Source organism: Terrapene carolina, unplaced genomic scaffold (assembly GCF_002925995.2).
Source record: "Terrapene carolina triunguis isolate 2854851 unplaced genomic scaffold, T_m_triunguis-2.0 Scaffold96, whole genome shotgun sequence".
NCBI classification, from domain to species: Eukaryota; Metazoa; Chordata; order Testudines; family Emydidae; genus Terrapene; species Terrapene triunguis.
This window is the reverse complement of record NW_020664447.1, coordinates 65,454,504-65,473,568: the sequence shown is the minus strand read 5'-3', so window position 1 is coordinate 65,473,568 and position 19,065 is coordinate 65,454,504. Positions and strand designations below refer to the sequence as shown.

General features: G+C 38.7%; 1 protein-coding gene across 1 annotated transcript in view; it reads left to right on the top strand.

Annotated features, from left to right (window-relative positions):
- Positions 1–18,643, top strand: part of SEL1L (SEL1L adaptor subunit of ERAD E3 ubiquitin ligase) — a 52,026-nt gene extending 33,383 nt beyond the window's left edge. The window contains exons 15-21 of the mRNA XM_024202553.1: positions 1,646–1,733; positions 2,080–2,228; positions 3,589–3,754; positions 5,888–5,962; positions 8,526–8,698; positions 12,553–12,681; positions 14,080–18,643. Coding sequence (XP_024058321.1) covers positions 1,646–1,733; positions 2,080–2,228; positions 3,589–3,754; positions 5,888–5,962; positions 8,526–8,698; positions 12,553–12,681; positions 14,080–14,283 — 984 coding nt within the window. The 3' untranslated portion in view covers positions 14,284–18,643. The remainder of the gene's footprint in view (positions 1–1,645; positions 1,734–2,079; positions 2,229–3,588; positions 3,755–5,887; positions 5,963–8,525; positions 8,699–12,552; positions 12,682–14,079) is intronic.
- Positions 18,644–19,065: the final 422 nt, after the last annotated feature.

Below are 19,065 nucleotides of genomic sequence, written 5' to 3'. Positions count from 1 at the left end.
GTTACATAATCTTATTTGCTGACTTTTCCTTCATATGTAATCATTTTTTAGTTGCTCAAATCCTATGGATATAAGTCGTGAAAGTAAAACTCCAGTACTGAGAAACATACCATGATATTTTCAAATCACTTGAACACCCAGTGCCCATTAAAGATGTTACTAGTCACAGAACTGAAATAATTCTTAAAATACAAAACATTCTATAAAATACTTTTAAAATCCAGCTTTATTTTGTCTTGCAATTTAGATGTAGTTCTGAACGATTCCTATTTATTTCTTGGTTCAAGGACACGCAAGTCTATGTATAGATTTTTATGGAAATCTGCAGAGACAAATGCTTACATCACTTGCTTTGCTAGTGATCCCATGTGCAAGATATACCTTCCCGGAGCTCTAGGTGTTCAGCTTTGCAAACAGATACATTCAAAATTCAAGGTGTGTCTGTAGTTGAGCTGAACTATTTCAAAGCTAAATCGTGCAGCTAAGAGGTTCTAGAGCTGTTTTCTCCTGAAACAGTACAACGTGTCCATTCCATTTAGCTAAACAAACTAATTATGTCTATGCATAGCACTGCAATCAGCTATTGTAGTATCAAAGCTTTATGGATACCCATCCTATAGCTACTGGCATAGGTTTTTGAAGCAAAGGTTTGTTGGAGAACCTGTAAAGTATTTAGTGATTTCTTGGGTGTCCTAAAAGACTGAGTTAATAGCCCCATTTTCGACACTTGCCATCAAGTGCTAGAGAATAGTCTACTCTGAAGAGTACATAAAAATCGTAGAAACATAGGGCTGGAATGGACTGTGGGGGTCATCTAGTTCAGTCCCCTGCACTGAGGCAGGACCCTAGTATACCTAGTCCACTCCAACAGGTGTTTGTCTATCTAGCTTGTTCTTAGAAACCTCCAATGACAGGGATTCCAAAATTCCCTTGGAAGCCTAGTCCAGAACTTCACTACCCTTATAGTTAGAAAGTTTTTCCTAATACTTAATCTAAATCTCCCCTTGCTGCAGACTAAGCAGAATACTTCTTGTCCTGCCTTCAGTTGACATAGAGAACAATTGATCCCTATCTTCTCCGTAACAGCCGTTAACAATTTGAAGACCATTATCAAGTTCCCCCTCACTCTTCTCTTCTCAGGACTAAACATGCCCAGTTGTTTTAACCTTTCCTCATAGATCAGGTTTTCTGAACCTTTTTGTAGTTCACCTCTGAACTCCATCCAGTTTTTCCACATCTTTCCTAAAATATGGCTCCCAGAACTGGCCACACGCTCCAGCTGAGGCCTCACGAGTGCCAGGTAGAGCAGGACAGTTACCTCCCGTCTCTTACATGCAACACTCATGTTAATACACCCCCCAAGAATGATAGCTTTTTTCACAACTGCATCACATTGTTGTCTTACTCAACAGAACTCTTCTTTGTGTTTTTATGTGTAACTCTTCTACATAGCTGGACAAGAAGCATTAATGTATTTATTCTCCTGTTGTCAGCAAAAACATATCTTATAAAGATTTATGGGCATATAATCCATTCTTGATACACAGATGCATTCATACAAGTCCATCCTCATTTTGATGAGGATATATCTCCTTAGTGTGCCACCTTGCTAGGCTCTATAATGACTCAACCTGTCTTCCTGCAGAATTATGAACTGGCATTAAAGTATTTCCAGAAGGCTGCAGAACAAGGATGGGTAGATGGACAGCTTCAGCTGGGCTCAATGTATTACAGTAAGTGGCTTCAGAATATTGTTGCATTAAGTATTCACTAGATGGCGCTAGGACAGTAGGAGTGTGTTTAACATATATGAGTCAATACTGTATATTCATCACAAGAATTTAGACCACCTAGCACAAAATATAGTAAAATAGTCTTCATGTTCCTTCAGTTTGAATACTTAGACCTTACCTGATGGAATTTTTCTTAATAAATTGCCTTCAGCTACTGTTACTTAATTGTTTAAATTAAAAACACAAATACTATATCCTTCATTTTGGTTGCAATTCTGCCTTTGTGGGGTATTCATTCGCAATCTCTGAATAATGTTGACCTCTGGTATGGCTTCTTTCTTTGTAGATGGCATTGGAGTGAAGAGAGACTATAAACAGGCTTTGAAATATTTTAATTTGGCCTCCCAGGGTGGTCATATTCTGGCTTTCTATAATCTGGCACAGATGCACGCCACTGGCACCGGGGTGATGCGCTCCTGTCATACTGCTGTTGAGGTGAGGATCTCTCTTCATAAATTTACAACCCAGGCTAAGTTGTAGAGCTGCTCAGGAATTTTTCAATGAGATGATTTTTGTGGAAAATGCTGATTTGTCAAAACAAAACTGTTCATGAGAAGCGGTCAGTTTTGTTCTGAAAAAAAAAAAGAAAATGTCTTGTCTTGATACTTCTGAAATAAAAATTCCAGTTTTTTTTGTTAGAATATTATTTTTTGTTTTGAAATTTAAGCTAATTAAAAAATAGGTCACAATTGAAACAATGTTTCCATTGATTCCAACCAATTTTTTTTTTTCAGACTGTTTATGAAAATCTTCAAGATTTTGACTTTGTCCCCATATAGGACAGGAAATTTTTCAAATTCTTAAACGTTCTTGGGACAGGAAAAGGGTTTCCCATCTAGTTCTAGTAATATGTGAAACTGAGTGAAATGTACTGACTGTGTAAGTAAGTTGCAACCCAGTTGAAATCAGTGGAATTGTACACTTCTCCCAGTCCCCACTAGCATTGAATTTTTCCTGTTGAGTTTGGACCCTGTTTCACAGTATAACTTGATAAATGAACAAGCACCTATATATTCCAGGCAAGGTTCCTAGATTCTGTGGCACTCTGCAGTGGCAGACTGGAAGTGTTGCAATAACTTCACTTAAATTAGAAAAAAAAAAAAAAAAAGCGGGGGTGGGTGGAAGGATTTTTACTGTGAAAGCAAGTGATACAACCAAGATGGTAGTCCCTATTTCTTTTGAAACTTGAGTTCTCCAGCTGGGGAGGGCTTCAAGATTATCTTTGTAGTGGAGAGCTAGAAACTTTTTTTCTTTTTCTTTTCTTTTTTTTTAGCTGAGGTTCTGAAGTAATGTGGATTCTGCCACAAATTTTGTGGATGTGTGGGCCCTGTGCACAAAAACATGCAATACAGACAATTTTGAATTCTAAACAGCTCTTTCTTAAAAGAAACAAGAAAACTGGTGACCTCATTTTTCCTTATGCTGTCTTGCCTGGGATAGGTATTCACTTTGCTTGGGTTAGCCAGTTATTCTTCACACTGGTTGAGGTATGGACCTCCTACAACAGTGACTGCCTTTTGGATCTAGAGTTCTACTCAAAGAAACTTAGTGTTTTACTGGTTTGTTTTGAGGCTGTTGTATTCCTGCTGTGCTTCCATTGTTAAGGATGTGCTATTAGACTATTCAGCCACTTAGATCCTCCTTCTGTGTTTCTTCCTGTTTCCAGAACCATTACTGTCCACTTAAATAAACTGTTTCAAAGGCTGTTTAAGACATACCTCCTCTTATCCTTTAAACAATAAACTTCTGAAGAAGCTCCTGATAATTGTGTATTCTTCTGGTTTTTTTTCTACAGTTATTTAAGAACGTATGTGAACGAGGGCGCTGGTCTGAGAGACTCATGACTGCCTACAATAGCTATAAAGATGGTGATTCAAATGCTGCTGTGGTTCAATATCTCCTGTTGGCAGAACAAGGCTACGAAGTGGCACAGAGCAATGCTGCCTTCATACTTGATCAGAGTAAGGGGCTGTGCTAGCTTGTGTCAAACAATAGCTCGTTGTGGGTTAGTGGTAACTGTCCATTTAACATGCAATGCATCATCAAGCAAGGCATACCTAGGATTAAGTAGCTGGTCTGAACTAATAAGGTTTCTTGGAAAGCAAGAATTCTCCCCCATCCTGACTGCCTCCTATATTCAGAAGTTATTGATTCTGTTTCTCTTGCCCTGTAAAGATATTTGTCTGGTCTGAGTGTTAATGAACATTTGAAGTCTGACATACCTGTGTTACGGAAAGAGAGGGTGAGACAGTGAGGCCTAGTGCTTGACTTCTTAGTGAAGAGTTGTTACCCTCTTATTCTTGACTAGAAACAATGACAAATACTTAACTGGGCAGCTGAGCTCTTTCGTTAGATTTGAAAGAACTGCTTAGTAATTAAATCAAGCTTCACTAAAAATGGGTGACCAGAGTAAAGACTGTTGCAATACCGCAGGGTTATCAGAACATATTAGAAGTATAGTGATACATGTTTTTAAAAAAAAATCTAGACATTTATCAGAAAGTGCAGGAACCCAGCATTTAAGTTTTGTGCGGCTCTCAAAAACACGACTGCTATGAGCTTTGTGTAATTACCTTACTAAGTAAGTCAACCTGTTGACTGCTAGTAGACGTCATAGTTTTGTTTTGTTTTTAATGATGGTAAAAGGTGCCACACTGAGCACCTTGATGGCTTCAATATCCAGAAAGGATACAACAGTGGCAGGGCATTTTGGAAGCTTGTTCTGTCAGTATGTCTCAGTCTTGATCTGGAAGACATCACCTCTAAGGGCTGGTCTACACTGCCACGCTAGTTCGGCGGCTGGGGATCGAAGTTCCGAGTTCGATTTATCGCGTCTGGTCTGGATGCGATAAATCGAACCAGGAAGTGATCCCCGTCGACTGCGGTACTCCAGCTCAACGAGAGGAGTACCGCGGAGTCGACGGGGAGCCTGCCTGCCGCGTGTGGACCGCGTCTGAACCGCGATAAGTTCGAAGTAAGGTATGTCGAATTCAGCTACGTTATTCACGTAGCTGAATTTGCGTACCTTACTTCGACTTGGGGGGTAAGTGTAGACCAAGCCTAAGTGTAAGAGGGCAAGTTTCCATGGACTCTGAGACTGCCATTTGTGGTGTCACTCTTAAGAAGTGATCACATGTCCATTGGGGACTAGACTGACACTAATTCATTTTACATAGGGTATCAATTGCTGCCACATAATATTTCAAATTTGAAACCAATACTTTAGAGTTGAACGAATTTGAAATGGAATATTAATCTCTTGACCTATGCAGCACTTCCACAGCCATCCCTTTGTGTGACACTGTGTCAATAAAAGCCTAAAACTTCCACACGTTTCTGAAATGGATTCTAGCACTGTACACTGTGTGTAATTTTTCTTAACTACTTAGATCCTATCCCTTCAACCATGCTTGGAGGTTACACGCTTTTGAAACTTGTACCCCAAGTTAAAATAACTAGAATTGTTCAACTCCTGTGTTCAAAAACTGTGCTTTTTAAGGCCAGATTTTCAAATCTGCCCAGCTTTCATTGAAAACAGTGGGAGTTGCTGAGGGCTGAGCTCTTGGGAAAAAAAATCTGACCACTGTATTAGATGCCTACATGAAAACCTAAAATTGTGATAATCTGGCCTCATTAAAGGTGCTAAGTCCTCTGTTATCTGCAGCACAAGTTGTCTACAAGAGAAATAAACTTTATGTTGTAACATGTCATATGTTTTCTAACTTGGCTGCTCTACGTTACTCCAGCTAGAGAAATCTAGGGAATGTTGCGCCATATGTGGATTGCCCCTTTGTACTTCTGGTCCACATGGGAACCTAGAAAAGGGTATAGAATGGGAGGCATAGAGGTAACTACACCAGCTTTACACCACTCAAAATTCTGTCCCCTTTGCACCACAAGTGCAGCATAGAGAAGAAAGAACCAAAGGTCAGAATCTGACCCATGACCTCTGAGGCACAGCCGTTTAATCCAGCTCAGCAAAGGTTTTTGTAAATGGTGAACATGGACACTGACATGCACGTAATCAGGAAGACAGTATGGAGGTTCTGTGCCCTGTTCCTGCTTGACTTAATTACTTCCTTTTTTTCCTGCAGAAGAGGCCAGCATAGTAGGAGAGAATGAGACTTATCCCCAAGCCTTGCTGCATTGGAATAGAGCAGCCTCCCAAGGTGAGTCACAGTTCAGTGATGACAATTTCACTTTGGGCACCTGGTCTAGGTTATTATCTACAGGATATTTATTAAGTAAGTTACTCTCTCCTTTGGAATAAAACAAGTGTAGTATCAACAGACAGTTACTTTCTGGGTAGTTCCTTGACTGAAGTATTCTGCTGTCTGTCCAGGACTTACTCTTTATCCAGTTTTCAATATGAGAATTGGCTCACATACTACTTGAGTCTTCTGGAGTTAGAAGAGATTCAGTGACTTTCAGCTCTGCAGTCTTACACTTGCTGCCTATCTTATAGGCTTTCCTACTAGCATGGCTACTGCTCCCAGTGATTTCCCTTCTAAATCACTACTTTGAAGGATTTATAATTACCTTGACAATAATCAGACAGTGTTTTTTGTCTGTCTCAAATCTGTTTGATAGTCCTTGATTTGAGTGCAAACAATAGCTTGCTGGTTTGGAGCACATCTCTTGGGGGTCATGACTCAAAGAACAGATTTATTTTTCAAAAAGCTGTTTTGCTGGCCACTGGCCAAGATTAAAGTAAGTCCTGGTGCTGTTACAGAGAGACTGGGTGAGAAGGAAAAAGTCAGATATTTAAGATTCTTGCAGGTGGCACATCCTCCCAAGCATATGTTGGTTTAACTGTTTCTGAACTGATCCTTGAAGGATATAATTTAATGATCTAAGTACTGACACTGAACTACGTAGACTTGCTGGAATTCCAGATTTAAATCCCTACAGGCTTGATTCAGCCTTTCATCCTTCCAAGCTAGAGTGCCATGCAATTAACTGTGATGACGATCTCTGGAATGGGTCCTTATAAACTGAGGCTCTGCACAGTGTAGCCACTGACTGTCCCATGGCTCCTTTCATAAGAGTAGAGGTTTACCCGTGTGTGGTTGGGAAACTTGCCTCTCCACATCAGGTATGCTCTGTAGTGCTTACCTGGTGCCGTTCAACCCAGAGATATTTCAGTGGTATCATACAGACAAGGTGGGTGAGGTAAATATCTTTTATTGGACCAACTTCTGTTGGTGAGAGAGACAAGCTTTCAATCTCCAGTAAAAGATATTACCTCACCCACCTTGTCTCTCCAATATCTTGGGACTGACACAACTACACTGCATATGATGATACCTTCGTTTTCAGTGCACGAGGCATCTGGGAATCCTTCAAGTGAAAGGCCTTGTATAAATGTATAAACCTACATTATTTTTCTGGATAATAACTTCAGTTACCATTCAAACTGGCAATGCAAAGTGTGAAATTATACATAGGATCTTAAACAGCTTAACGTTGAAGGGACCGTGTCAAATGATCTGTCTCAACTTTGACTTGTTTTTTAGACTAGCTGCAAGTATCAGTTGTTGTAAACAATACACTACTATTTGACCACTGAGACCTTGCCTCCTTGGCAGTGTGCCCCAAATCAGTGGCCAACCACTAGTGTAGTTGCAAATGCCTGGTGTAGACAAGTTAGGATATGATTGTGTTGATAGGGCATATCCTGATTAAAGCAGGGGTAAGCTCCACCACTGCAAATTGCAACTTGCCTTTTCTAAACTAGGGGTTTGCACTGGTGCAGCTATATCAGCAACTGGATACCAATGGGTTAAACAGGGGCAAGTTTGCAATGTAGACAGGGCCTAAGGAATTGCCAAAAAAAAGCAACCTTGCTTTATATCTAAAACTTAAGTTGACCTAGTTACATAGGGACCGTGAAAAAATTTCACACCCTGTGCAATGTAGTTAGGTCAACCTAATGTTCATGATAGATGCAGCTAGGTTGACGAAAGAATTCCATTGGCTTGGGTAGCAGCTCTGGGAGAGGTGCATTTACTATAGCAGTGGAAAACCCCCTTGTGTTGCTGTAGGAAGTGTCTACGCTACAGTGGTACAGCAATGTAACTGCACCTGTGCTGCTGTAGCATTTATAGTGTAGACATACCAAAAGTCTTTGGGCATGTGGCACAGATCTACAGTGTTGGCTCCAACAAAACATTGGAAATGTGAGAAAATTGATGTATGAAAAGGACTAACACACTAACCCATTTGGCAATTATTTCTTGAAAAAGCTAAAACTGTAAAAGTGTCTCTTTTCTGAGCAGGCGGGGGTGGGAGTATATTTTTAAATTAGCCAATATAAGGACATTGTAAGGTAAAATATGTAAGGTAAAAAATTAGCAAATAAAATAGTAGCTGAACCATTATGCAAGACACCCGAACATGTTTTATAGCTTTCCCAGAGGCTTCAGTCGGTCTTATACTGCAGTTATTTTGCTAATACTGCTGTGAATATGGAACACTTCATCATTTTATTACTTTGAACACTTACATGAAAGCAGGACAGTTCAGCTGCTGTTGCTCTTATTAACACCTTGGGAATAAAAGATTTTGTGTTTTCATTGTGGAAGAAGAAAAATAAAGCAAATGATATGATTTACAAGACATTGAAACAAAATGCTTTTCTAGAAATCATCAGTGCATCTTAAAATGAAACTAGAGGCACACCTTGCATATCTCACTCGTCTCTTATACTTGTACTGTCTTTCCTCTAATTAGGTTACACTGTTGCTAGAATTAAGCTTGGAGATTACCATTTCTATGGCTTTGGTACCGATGTTGATTATGAAACTGCATTTATTCACTATCGACTGGCATCAGAGCAACAGCATAGTGCCCAAGCCATGTTTAACCTGGGGTACATGCATGAGAAAGGACTGGGCATCAAACAGGTGAGCACAGCTTGATATGAGTAACTAGTTTTATTCAAAGTATTATTTATTTATTAATAAATATATTTGTATTGCAGTAATCCCTAGAAGCCCTAACTGACATCGGTCCCTACCGTGGTAGGCACTATATACAAGCCTAAATAGACCAGACTGGCAAAGGGTGGAAGGCAGAAAATATCATTATTATCTCTATTTTGCAGATGGGGAACTCAAGCACAGAGAAGAGTGACTTTCCCCAAAGTTGCAAGATGTCTGTGGCAGACAGGAATTGAACCCAAATCTCCTGGGCTAACACTTCCAAAGCGTCCTAAGGGATTTAGGAAGAGGGAATTGGGTGTGCAAATCCTTTAGACATCTTTAAAATCTCAGCCCAGAGTCCCCATCCAGTGCTTTAGCCCCAAGATTGTCCTTCCACTCAGAGGTCGTGTTCAGGTGCTCTGGAGATTGCCCGTCAGGCTTTATGCATCCTTATTCTTAAGCAACAAAATAGTAGCCTTTACTGTCTTGCAATATTAGCTGTGATTTCACATTGAACTAAGCTATGATTCTGTCCCCAAACCACACTCCTTTAAAGAGAAGCCAACGCATTTGGTTCCTGAGGAAACATTGTTCCTCACCACTTGGGAATCACTTTTAGGATCTAAAGGAACCTGGAAAGCATGAATAAATAGATCTTTTGGTCTAGTAAACCTCAACCCTATTCTCTCACTCTTTTGTGTAATGTGTGGTGAAGAATATATGTACATGTAAGAACTGCTCAGAACTCTCATACATTATTATAGGGGCATTTAGTAGCAACCTGTCTCTGTGTTGCCTATTACTTTCCATCTAGAAAGGATTCTTGAGACCTTTTATTTATTTATCTCTCACCTCCTTTGCAGCAGGTCTTTGAAATCCAGCATACACTCAAGCAAATGTGCTTTGGTTTTTTGGTTTTCTTTTGTTTTGTACCCCCCATCCCCAATGAAATTCATTTAAATTTCTCAGGGAGAAAACTTTTTTAAAAAATCTCTATTTCTCTTCTCTTTCTTGGGTTCCTCAGAAAACTTTTGGCAGCATGCCAAGATAATTTATCGTGAAAATGCTGGACCCATGCTGTTGCCAAAGCAGCAGCAGACAATATACAGAACACCTGGGTGACAAGGAGCCAGGCTATGGACCCAGCACATGTACTTAACAGTCCTGTCTCCCACTGTGGTAACATTACGTGGGGCAGGGGAGCCCCCACCTCTTCAGGGGAGAAAGAAAGGAGCCAAGCCAGACTCCCCCTCATCCACTTCTAGCACCTGGCTCCGTAGACCCATAACCCCTCCCCAAAAAATCCCCCCTTTGATGGCAGCCTTCTCCTGTTGTGAGCTAGTGTGATTAGTCCTATAACTGAAACAATAGAAGTCTGTGATGCAATGCTGAAGATTCAGGGTTCAAACTGTGATGATTGGAGAGGGGGCGGAGTGCAGATTGTTCCAGATGTACAATTTTTGTTTACCTTTCCTTAACGTACACACACAAAGCCAGGAAATTTTATGCAAAAAAATGTATTTAGGTTGGCAAGTCAACCCATTGAAAGTTAAGAAATGCCAGATTTGCGATTGCCTATGCCATCTTCATTCTGCCACCTTTATGTGTATGCATTATGTATCTTTAATTGCACTGTAATACTGCTTTTCCGCAGAACCTCTACCATATTCAGTGCATAGGTTGGTTACACAAGGAGGCAGAATTATGGTTGCAATAGGCAACCGTAAATCTGTCACTTGATAATTTTAGAGAATTTGCTTTTGAAATTTTAATATTCTCTTAATGTGTGGGGTGATATGTTATAATAATAATAGGCAGAGCTGGTAGCAACACCTGTTATGAAAGTGGCCCAACATTTCCCATTATAAAACTGTTTTCAGTTGCTTATAACTTTTTGCTAAACTTTAACTGTTTGGGAAGAAATTTTGCATGCTGGGTGTCTGCCTCAGGCTGAATACCTTGTGGAAAATTTCAGCCAAATGGGTCAGCAAGAATGAGGCTTGGGAAATGTTTTTGCTCATTTTTAAAAAATCACACAACCTTTTCTTTGAAAAGCTTTCGTGTCCCCATGCTTTGGAACAGGGACTTGAAATCAGAAATGTGCCTTTTGTCATCTCTGTGAAAATCTATTCAAATTTGGCAATGTTATAAGCCTTTCAAAAATCGTTACTATGTGCTCTGTAGAGTTATTAAATTTTAGCATCTACATTTCCAAAAATTGCATAGGCAGCCTTAATTCTGACATTTCCTAAAATTTGATTGCTTGGCTTTGCAACCTTAATGTTCTTTTAACAATCTTTATTTGCCTCCGGGGAGGGGGGGGGGGATTTCAGGCAGCTTCTTAAGTAATGTGAGTAATGATCCATATTTTCATAAAGTAGCATTAAAGAATTATAATAAGAAATTAGAAATAAGACTCTTGCCATTAAGAAAACACAGCAATTTACAAAGTTTAAAGGAAAGCCCAAGTTTGTGTTTACAGTAATTAAGGATATGAACATACCCTGTTTTCACTTTCACTAGAGTTAGTCAACTCATGATTTTTTTTATTTAAACTCTTACAAGTGCTTCCACAGTTCAATAGTGCTCAAATTTTGAAGAGTTTGTAATAAATAAATAAATGGTGTTAACATCAATATTTCTAGAATTTGTCCCAAATGAGAGATGCTTGATTATGGATTTAAAAACACAAGTTTTTCAAGGGATGAAGAATGGATTGAGAAGAACTGTTTTTATTGCGTTGGTTTAATATTTGAGAAAAATGAGTTTGCCATGTTGTATTAGTTTCTTCTTCTTTTTTTTTTTTTTACAAAAGTTTCTCAAAAAGAGACTTGATGGGGGGGCTGCTTTTAACAGGTACAGGGTATCGTTAATGTTCAAAATTGAGTTTGCACCTTACAAATTTATAGCAAATATTTTGTGTAGGGAACAAACTCACTAAACATTCTCCTTCATAAAACAGCAGAAGGAAATGGAAATACAAAATGTATAAAGCAGTGTATAAACTGAACACAACAGCTGTGATTCTAACGAAATGCACTAACAAACTTTATGGCTAACTTCATTTCCCTTATTACTGCTAGTATAGCACAAGTGTGAAAAGGGAAGTGTTCCCTATCACCTTGAACAAAAAGCTTGCTAGGGGAGATTTCTAAGGAATTCTCTCAACCTTTCTTTCTTTTATTGAAATAAAAAAAAAATAGTAAAATGGCTAACATAACCCATTAGCACATTTCTGTATTTCTTAAAATTCCAATATAAATTAAGGCTTTGTCATATAGCAGCAAGCAGAAAGATTATGGAGTCACTTGACAGCATCTGCATAGTTAGGGTTGCATTCTAAAATGGATTCAATGAGACCTAAAATACTGGGGCTTGATTGGTTGGTTGATATTCTCTAATGTATGTGGCCAGTCTGCTATAGGAGTGTCTGCGAAAGGAGGTTTTAGAATTAAGGCTCCCCTATTGCTTTGCAAAGTTGTGTGTGTGTGTGTATTAAAATACATTGATGGAACAGCCACTCTTGCATCAATTTCAACAGTTTTACTCTCACACAGATATAAACCTAGCATGGTTGTGGTTGCAAATACATGGCCTGAAACAGAAGGAGGTGGGGTAGAACAGATCTTAATGAAAGAAAGTTGGCCACAAAATGATTCTTCCTTTGAAAAGTGTTTTTTTAATGAATGGGCATTATTGGATCTTATCTGGCAAAGTCTAAAAACTCCTTTTGGTATCAGAAATTCTTGGCCCTGAGGTAACTGCCAGCTTAACTACCTTAATTTTGTTTGGGTTTCTTTGGAAATAGATTTCACTATATTATGTATTAATTATAGGATATTCACCTTGCAAAACGCTTCTATGACATGGCAGCTGAAGCCAGCCCAGATGCTCAAGTTCCTGTCTTCCTAGCACTCTGTAAACTCGGGATTGTCTACTCCTTGCAGTATGTACGAGAAACCAATGTAAGTAATGCAAATACTTAAGAGTGATGGCAAGGGATCCTTATTCCTAACTCTGGAACCTCTTTAGAAGTGGAATCAAAGAATCACATCCTCACCCTAAACTCCGCACCTTTTAGGATAAGCTTTTCTGCTCTGTCTTGTTTTCTTCTATTTCACAAGAGAAATGGAAAGGACTAAGGTCTCAATGCCTTTCCTACCTCTGCGGTTGCAGGAAACTGTGTGGGATATACTCATTTTATCCTAATAATTAATCCCCCAATCAGTATTCTAGACGCTGTGCTAATACTCCCTTCAGGAGAACTTTCCTGGCCCAAAACTAGATAACTTACGTATGTGAGCAGGTTTCCCCAGAATTAAGCTTACCATCCCAGGGACAGCATGCCAGTGTTCGTTTGCTTTCCTTCTTTCTGGCTTGATCATACTGTATTTGCACTGCCTTATATGCAACCATAACAATTCCTCCCCACCCCAGTCAGAAACTATTATCAATACGATTATTGTGCTGTTCTCTCAACAGAATCTCCACATAGTGCTTGGTGATGGGTATTAAAGAAATGTTTGTCTGGGTACTTATATGGCCCCCATCATCATATTATCTGACTGCCTCCGATGTTCATTAATTTAATGTATTCCCTTAAGGACAGGACAGGCAAAGGCTGAGAGCAATGATCATACCCATTTTGCAGAAAGCGAGCTGAGGCACAGAGATTAATTGACTTGCTGATGGTCAAACAGGAAGTCTGGGCAGAGTAGGAGGCATGGATTCAGTTCCCTGAGACCTGGTTCAGTGCCATAAGCATAAGTCCATCATCCCCTTCTCTCTGTTTCTCCACTTCTGGTTTCTACTTCTGCACTTTTGTTCAGGACATTTGGCAGGCTCCAGCAAATGAAAAGACAAAAAGAAATAAACTTCAGCTTTCATCCGAAAATAAGCAAATGATACCTGAACTACTGCAAAATTCTTTTCCTGTAGTTTTCGTGCAGATGTTAAGTCTTGAGCTCCAATGAAGAAAATACGATAGAAAAAAAATTCAGTTTGAAGGAGGAGCAGAACAGTTTCTACTAGTTAATATGGCAGCGTAGGTTATTCTTGCCTCAGGCTTAAGACTGGTGGGTTAAAGGCTTTGCTCACATGAAAGATATGTAAATACATAAGAAGAAGTTGCAGGTGTGCATTTTATAGTGCATAGCATTTTCTGTTGTAGCTGTTGAAACTGGAGCTTGATTTTGGTTAATCTATAATGGCAAATATTGGTACTGGTGTATTAAAAGAAAACTGCTAAAAATAAAAAATGCAGGTGGCTTTCCCCAGAATTAAAGATGTCTGAAACTGCTACAACATTTCTGACTCATGCAGCCAGAAGAACATAATGGTGAGTTGTTGGTTTTGTTTTTTAGATCAGAGAAATATTGTCACATCTTGACATGGACCAGCTGTTGGGACCTGAGTGGGACCTTTACCTTATGACTATCATCGCTTTGCTCCTAGGAACAGTTATAGCTTACAGACAGAGGCAACACCAAGCTATCCCCAGACCGGCAGGGCTGCGGCCAGCTGTGCCCCAACAAGAACCTCCACCAGAACATCAGCCACCACAATAGCAGCAACAGGAATCTCAATGAAAAGAACTGTATTCTCCAGCAGAAACTATTTTCATTGTGATTTAGAACAGATCAATGGTCCTTTTCCCCCCAAAAGAGGCTCAAAGAAGCATAAAATTCTGAAAGCTGCTTAGAATGATGCCTTTTTTCAGGGATAAGTAACTTTTTCTAGACTGATTTGAATGTTATTTCAGTGCCAATGGAATAACAATAATGGCTTTTTTTGTGAAACACAAGTGTGCTACTACAAAAGTGATGCCTGCTATATCCAATTTCTCTTTATTCGAAGTCCCTTTTTCATCATCGCTTAAAGTGTGTGGAAAACATTGGCTAATAGGAGCTGGCCCATGTAGAAAGAAAAAATGTTGGAAGGCTGAAAACCTGAACTCTGCTTTTCTGAGCAAAAAGAGATCCTCTAGAACTGTGAGAGAATTTGTTTTTCTTATCTGCATCCCAAGTATTCCTACAGACCTTATTTTAATTATTCTTTAATAGTTTCACAGTTCATGTAGTCTCATTATTTACCTTTGATGGCTTAACCTGGATGTTCCATTCAGAGGAAGCAAAAACAAAAGCAAAATCTGTAACTAGTGAGAAAACTTTTTGTTCTCTGTGATTTGCACTTTTGGGGTTTTGTTTTTTCCTTGCAGCATACATTTTTGCTAATTGCCAATCTCTATTCCAGAAGGTGAATAGGGATAGATTGCATTTGTAAAATAAAAGAATGATTTAAGAAATCCTCCACAGAATGTCCTCCACAAACATTTGGAAAAGTGGTGAATATTTTCTTGTAGCCTCTGTGCAACTTGTCGGATTTCTTAGCACAAGAGCAAAAGGGCAATTTGTTAGTCTTCCTGCTTTATTTTTTTAATCTTGTCTCAATAGTAAGCTGAGAGAGTGGCTAACTGTAGAATGTAGCAAGAATTATTGTTAAGAAAAGACTCTGATGGGGGGACATAGCCAGAAGCCTTCTCAGCTCAGTTATGGGTAGACTATTTTTCTAGTGTTTCTTTTATTAAAAGGTGGGATTCTCATGTTTCTCCAACTAGTCTTACAACTTCAGCAATCCAGTCAGTAAGTACAATGGAAATGACCTGTATCACAAGGTCTTTATGCAGTTAAATTCTACATATCTTGCTACATACACAGTGGGTGCAGCAGAGAATCTGCCTCTATCTGCTGAGCACATCTAAATGAAGGGAGGTTCAAAAGGATGAATTCCAGCTCCCTACTCTTGGGGCTGAATTTTCATCAGCATTGCTGCATTTCAGAGTAGCCTAAGAACTGCTCAGAAATGTACTGGCTGGTAACAGCCCCTCACTGGAACACAGGAGCATCTAGAATGACATAACAGATGGCTATAGCATTTGAGGACTCCCCTTGATGGGGGAATCCAGAGTGGAGGTGGTCCTAATGGATTATGGCTCCTTCGTGTCACCAGAGCAGTGCAAAGGTGCCACACTGGGGTAGCGAATCTGACCCATAAACTCAAGGTTCTTGTTTTGTAAAATTCTTGATCGTTGTTTTAACTGATCATAACCATTTGGAAGCTAAATGCACAAAGTAAATATGGGAGAATAGCTTTCTGGGGGAAGAAGGCAGAAATCTGTACTCCTTTTTCTCAGTAGCAGATATGGATATTTGTTTCCATATTAACACTATACCCTGTGGATACACTATTTTAAAGCAAAATGAAATTTGAATATTCAAGACTCTGACGCTGCCTCTAGATCATACATTGTGCATTTAAAGAGTTAACTGCTTCCTTTTTAAAGGCTTTTGTTCAGTAGATCGGAATTTAAGTAAGAACCAGCCTGTATGAAAAGGCTTCGAAACTGTGAGATCTTGTACGTTTTGTACATAATGTATTATAAAGGGTTGAATGAGCAAGGTCTCTTTGCAGTTAACTTGTTGCATTTTGGGAGAAGGGCTAAATATTCTTTCCTGGAAGCTAATATTTTGTGGCTGACTGCAGTATTATGAATACAGAAAAAACTTTAGATACTCCGAGAGTGTAGAGTCAGAATCTCACTAGGTCTTCATGGAAGTTCCATTCTGGGGCAAGGGGATGTTTCAATTCTGTTTGAGAGGGAACAGTATTGAATTTCTACATGGTCTGATTAAAATGTACAGCAGTCCATTAACTGCATTATTTAAAAAAAAAAATTCAGTGAACTTCTAAACCTTTTCCCTCTGCAGTATTTTACCTCTTCCCTTGATTTTGTAGATCTCTCTAGCTCAGCATGAGGTAGTTAAAGGCTGGATGGAAAACATTTTCCAATTCACCACCACTGAATGCATTGTGTATCTATTTTGTTTTTTTAGCAATTCTACCATTTGCTAATCTTAATTTTTATTTAAAAGGTTTTGAATGTTATAATCTAATAGAGCTAAATTCTAATGGCTTACTCCTAGCTATGTGGGAATTCATTCCCACCAGATGGTTTATAACAGCAGTCTTTTGTAGCTGGCTTTGCACAGAGCTGAAACATTTTACATTAAAGAAATCAACAAAAGGCAATATATCCTCAAAACATTTTTTCATTTTATAGAATTGCCTTTTGAGAAGTACAACATAAGCAATAAGGAAGTTTTCCCCTACTGTTGACCATCGCTTAATCTTGTCAAATGGCATCCATTTGAATAAAGTGATAACAGCAGAAACTAGTTAATATGAATAACATCAAACTAACTCAGGGATTAAAGAAATATGAGTAGATTTTCTAGGTCAGCTGCCTACAACGTGGTTTAGTTTTTCTGATAATCCCTTACTGTTCTGCTCCAAACTTTGCAGCATATTTTTGCTTCTTACAAAAATAAGACTTAGTAATATTGAATTATTTCAGGTTGTGCATACAGTTTATCAACCAGTTCTTTCAATTTCCTAAGTAAGTAGGAGTGGGTTTTTAATTATCTTGCTGGTATTTGTTTTTAAAGAGCGTCTTTTCATTTTTAGTGGCACACCTTGTCTTTCTAGTTGTGTGCAAGAGCAGTTTGAAGGGAAATTGGGTTTAAAATAAAATTTCCATTCAGTTGAACACTTGGTGTGGCAGTTCATTGAAATTCTTTTTCCAATTCAATGAAGTTATGTTGCTAAAGTTGAGTATGCACCTGCCTAACTTTGAAGACTAATATGCGAGTTCTGAATACTTCACCACTGGGAAGTTAGGTAACTTCAGTCAAAATACATGATAATTTGAGGTTGTACTTGGTTAAAAATCTACTGACACTAAATTCTGCTCAGTTTATTTTCCCCTATATTTCTTTTCTCTCATTCTTTATTCTGGAACCTTGCATGAGAACAGGGTTTCTGAATGTGAACTGCAGTGTGTTTTGAGTGAAATAATTTTATACACACCCTCCCCCCCAGCAGTGTTTTAAGTGCAGACTTTACCTATCTGATCTTCCCAGTGCTTACTGTACTGCCATCAGTGGGAGTTCTACATGTGGAAAGAAATTAGGAAGATGAAGATCTGAGGAAAGAATTTTATTCCAGTGACCCCAAATCACTAACCTTATGTACCTGTCAACTTAAAAATGTTGCTTGTAATTTGAAAACAAAACTCTTAAATAGTTGATTTAACTTCCAAATTGAGAATTTAGGATTCTGTCATCTGCCTTTTCCTTGGTGATGTTTGTCCAAGGGTCTGCTTACATCAGTTGTCATTATTCATTTGTTTGGAAATATTTCACCCTATGACTAATCATTTCAAATGGGGAATAAGTAGCAGAAGAAAGGAGCTTGCGTCAATACAAATGTCCTTAGATAGTTTTTTCAAAACATAAAGGTGAAACTTTTTAAAGTTTTCCATGAGACTTTGGCTGTTGCGATAAACTTGCTGAAGTAAAACTCATCAACCTGTCTTTCCATGTGACTTTTCAAGAAGGTTAAATGTATTGTCAAAGCATTCATAGTGTTCAAAAATATTATGTACCAATCCTGTTGCTGTCAATATACAAATTAAGTTTGGCACATTGTTATTACAGGGGGAAAGCTCAACTTCACCAATCTTTTCCTTTATAAATAGGCAACCATAAGTTGATATTTATGTTTGGGTCCCAGAGAATATTCATAAGTATACAACAATGAAAAGGCTTAGTATGACTTGAGAACTACTACAAGTGCATAAGGGCAGTCAAGGGCTACTGGCAAAAGTCCTTTTTGTCTTTATCAGCTGCAGCTGTTAAGAGGGTATTGTAGGGATTTTTAAAATTTATTTTGTATTTAAGGAAATGCAGCATAAAGGCTGGTAAAGTGTAATATAATTGTGTAAACAAATTATGTTAATAGAAAGATGTACAGATTCATTTTGTACTGTATCTTTAATCCTGTGAAATAAAGTTACCACCTCTATGGTTAGCCTGTATGCTGTAAGATACTGTAGTTCTGATAACAAAGGGTTCTAACTATAGGCTAAAACTATATATAAAGTCCTGCTTCTTTGTATTTTCATTCCAAATGCTGCCCTGAATACACAAAGGCATTGCATCTGCTAATTCAGGGTTGGTAAGGCACTGGGAGTTGTGAAACCTGGGTTGTAATGCCAGATCTGCACAAGTCCACATACCAAGTCTATGGCATATTGCTTAATTTCTGTGCCTCCATCTTCCAATATTTAAAATAGCAATAATGCTTGTTGCAGACATGGAGCTGCTGTGTAACACTGATCTGTAATTTAATGTAACTGTGTGTGACCTGCTCAGTGAATTAGATTCTTCTTTGAGTTAGATGCAGCCATGTATTCCACTTAGGTGTGCATGCCCAGCACGCTGCCAGAGAAT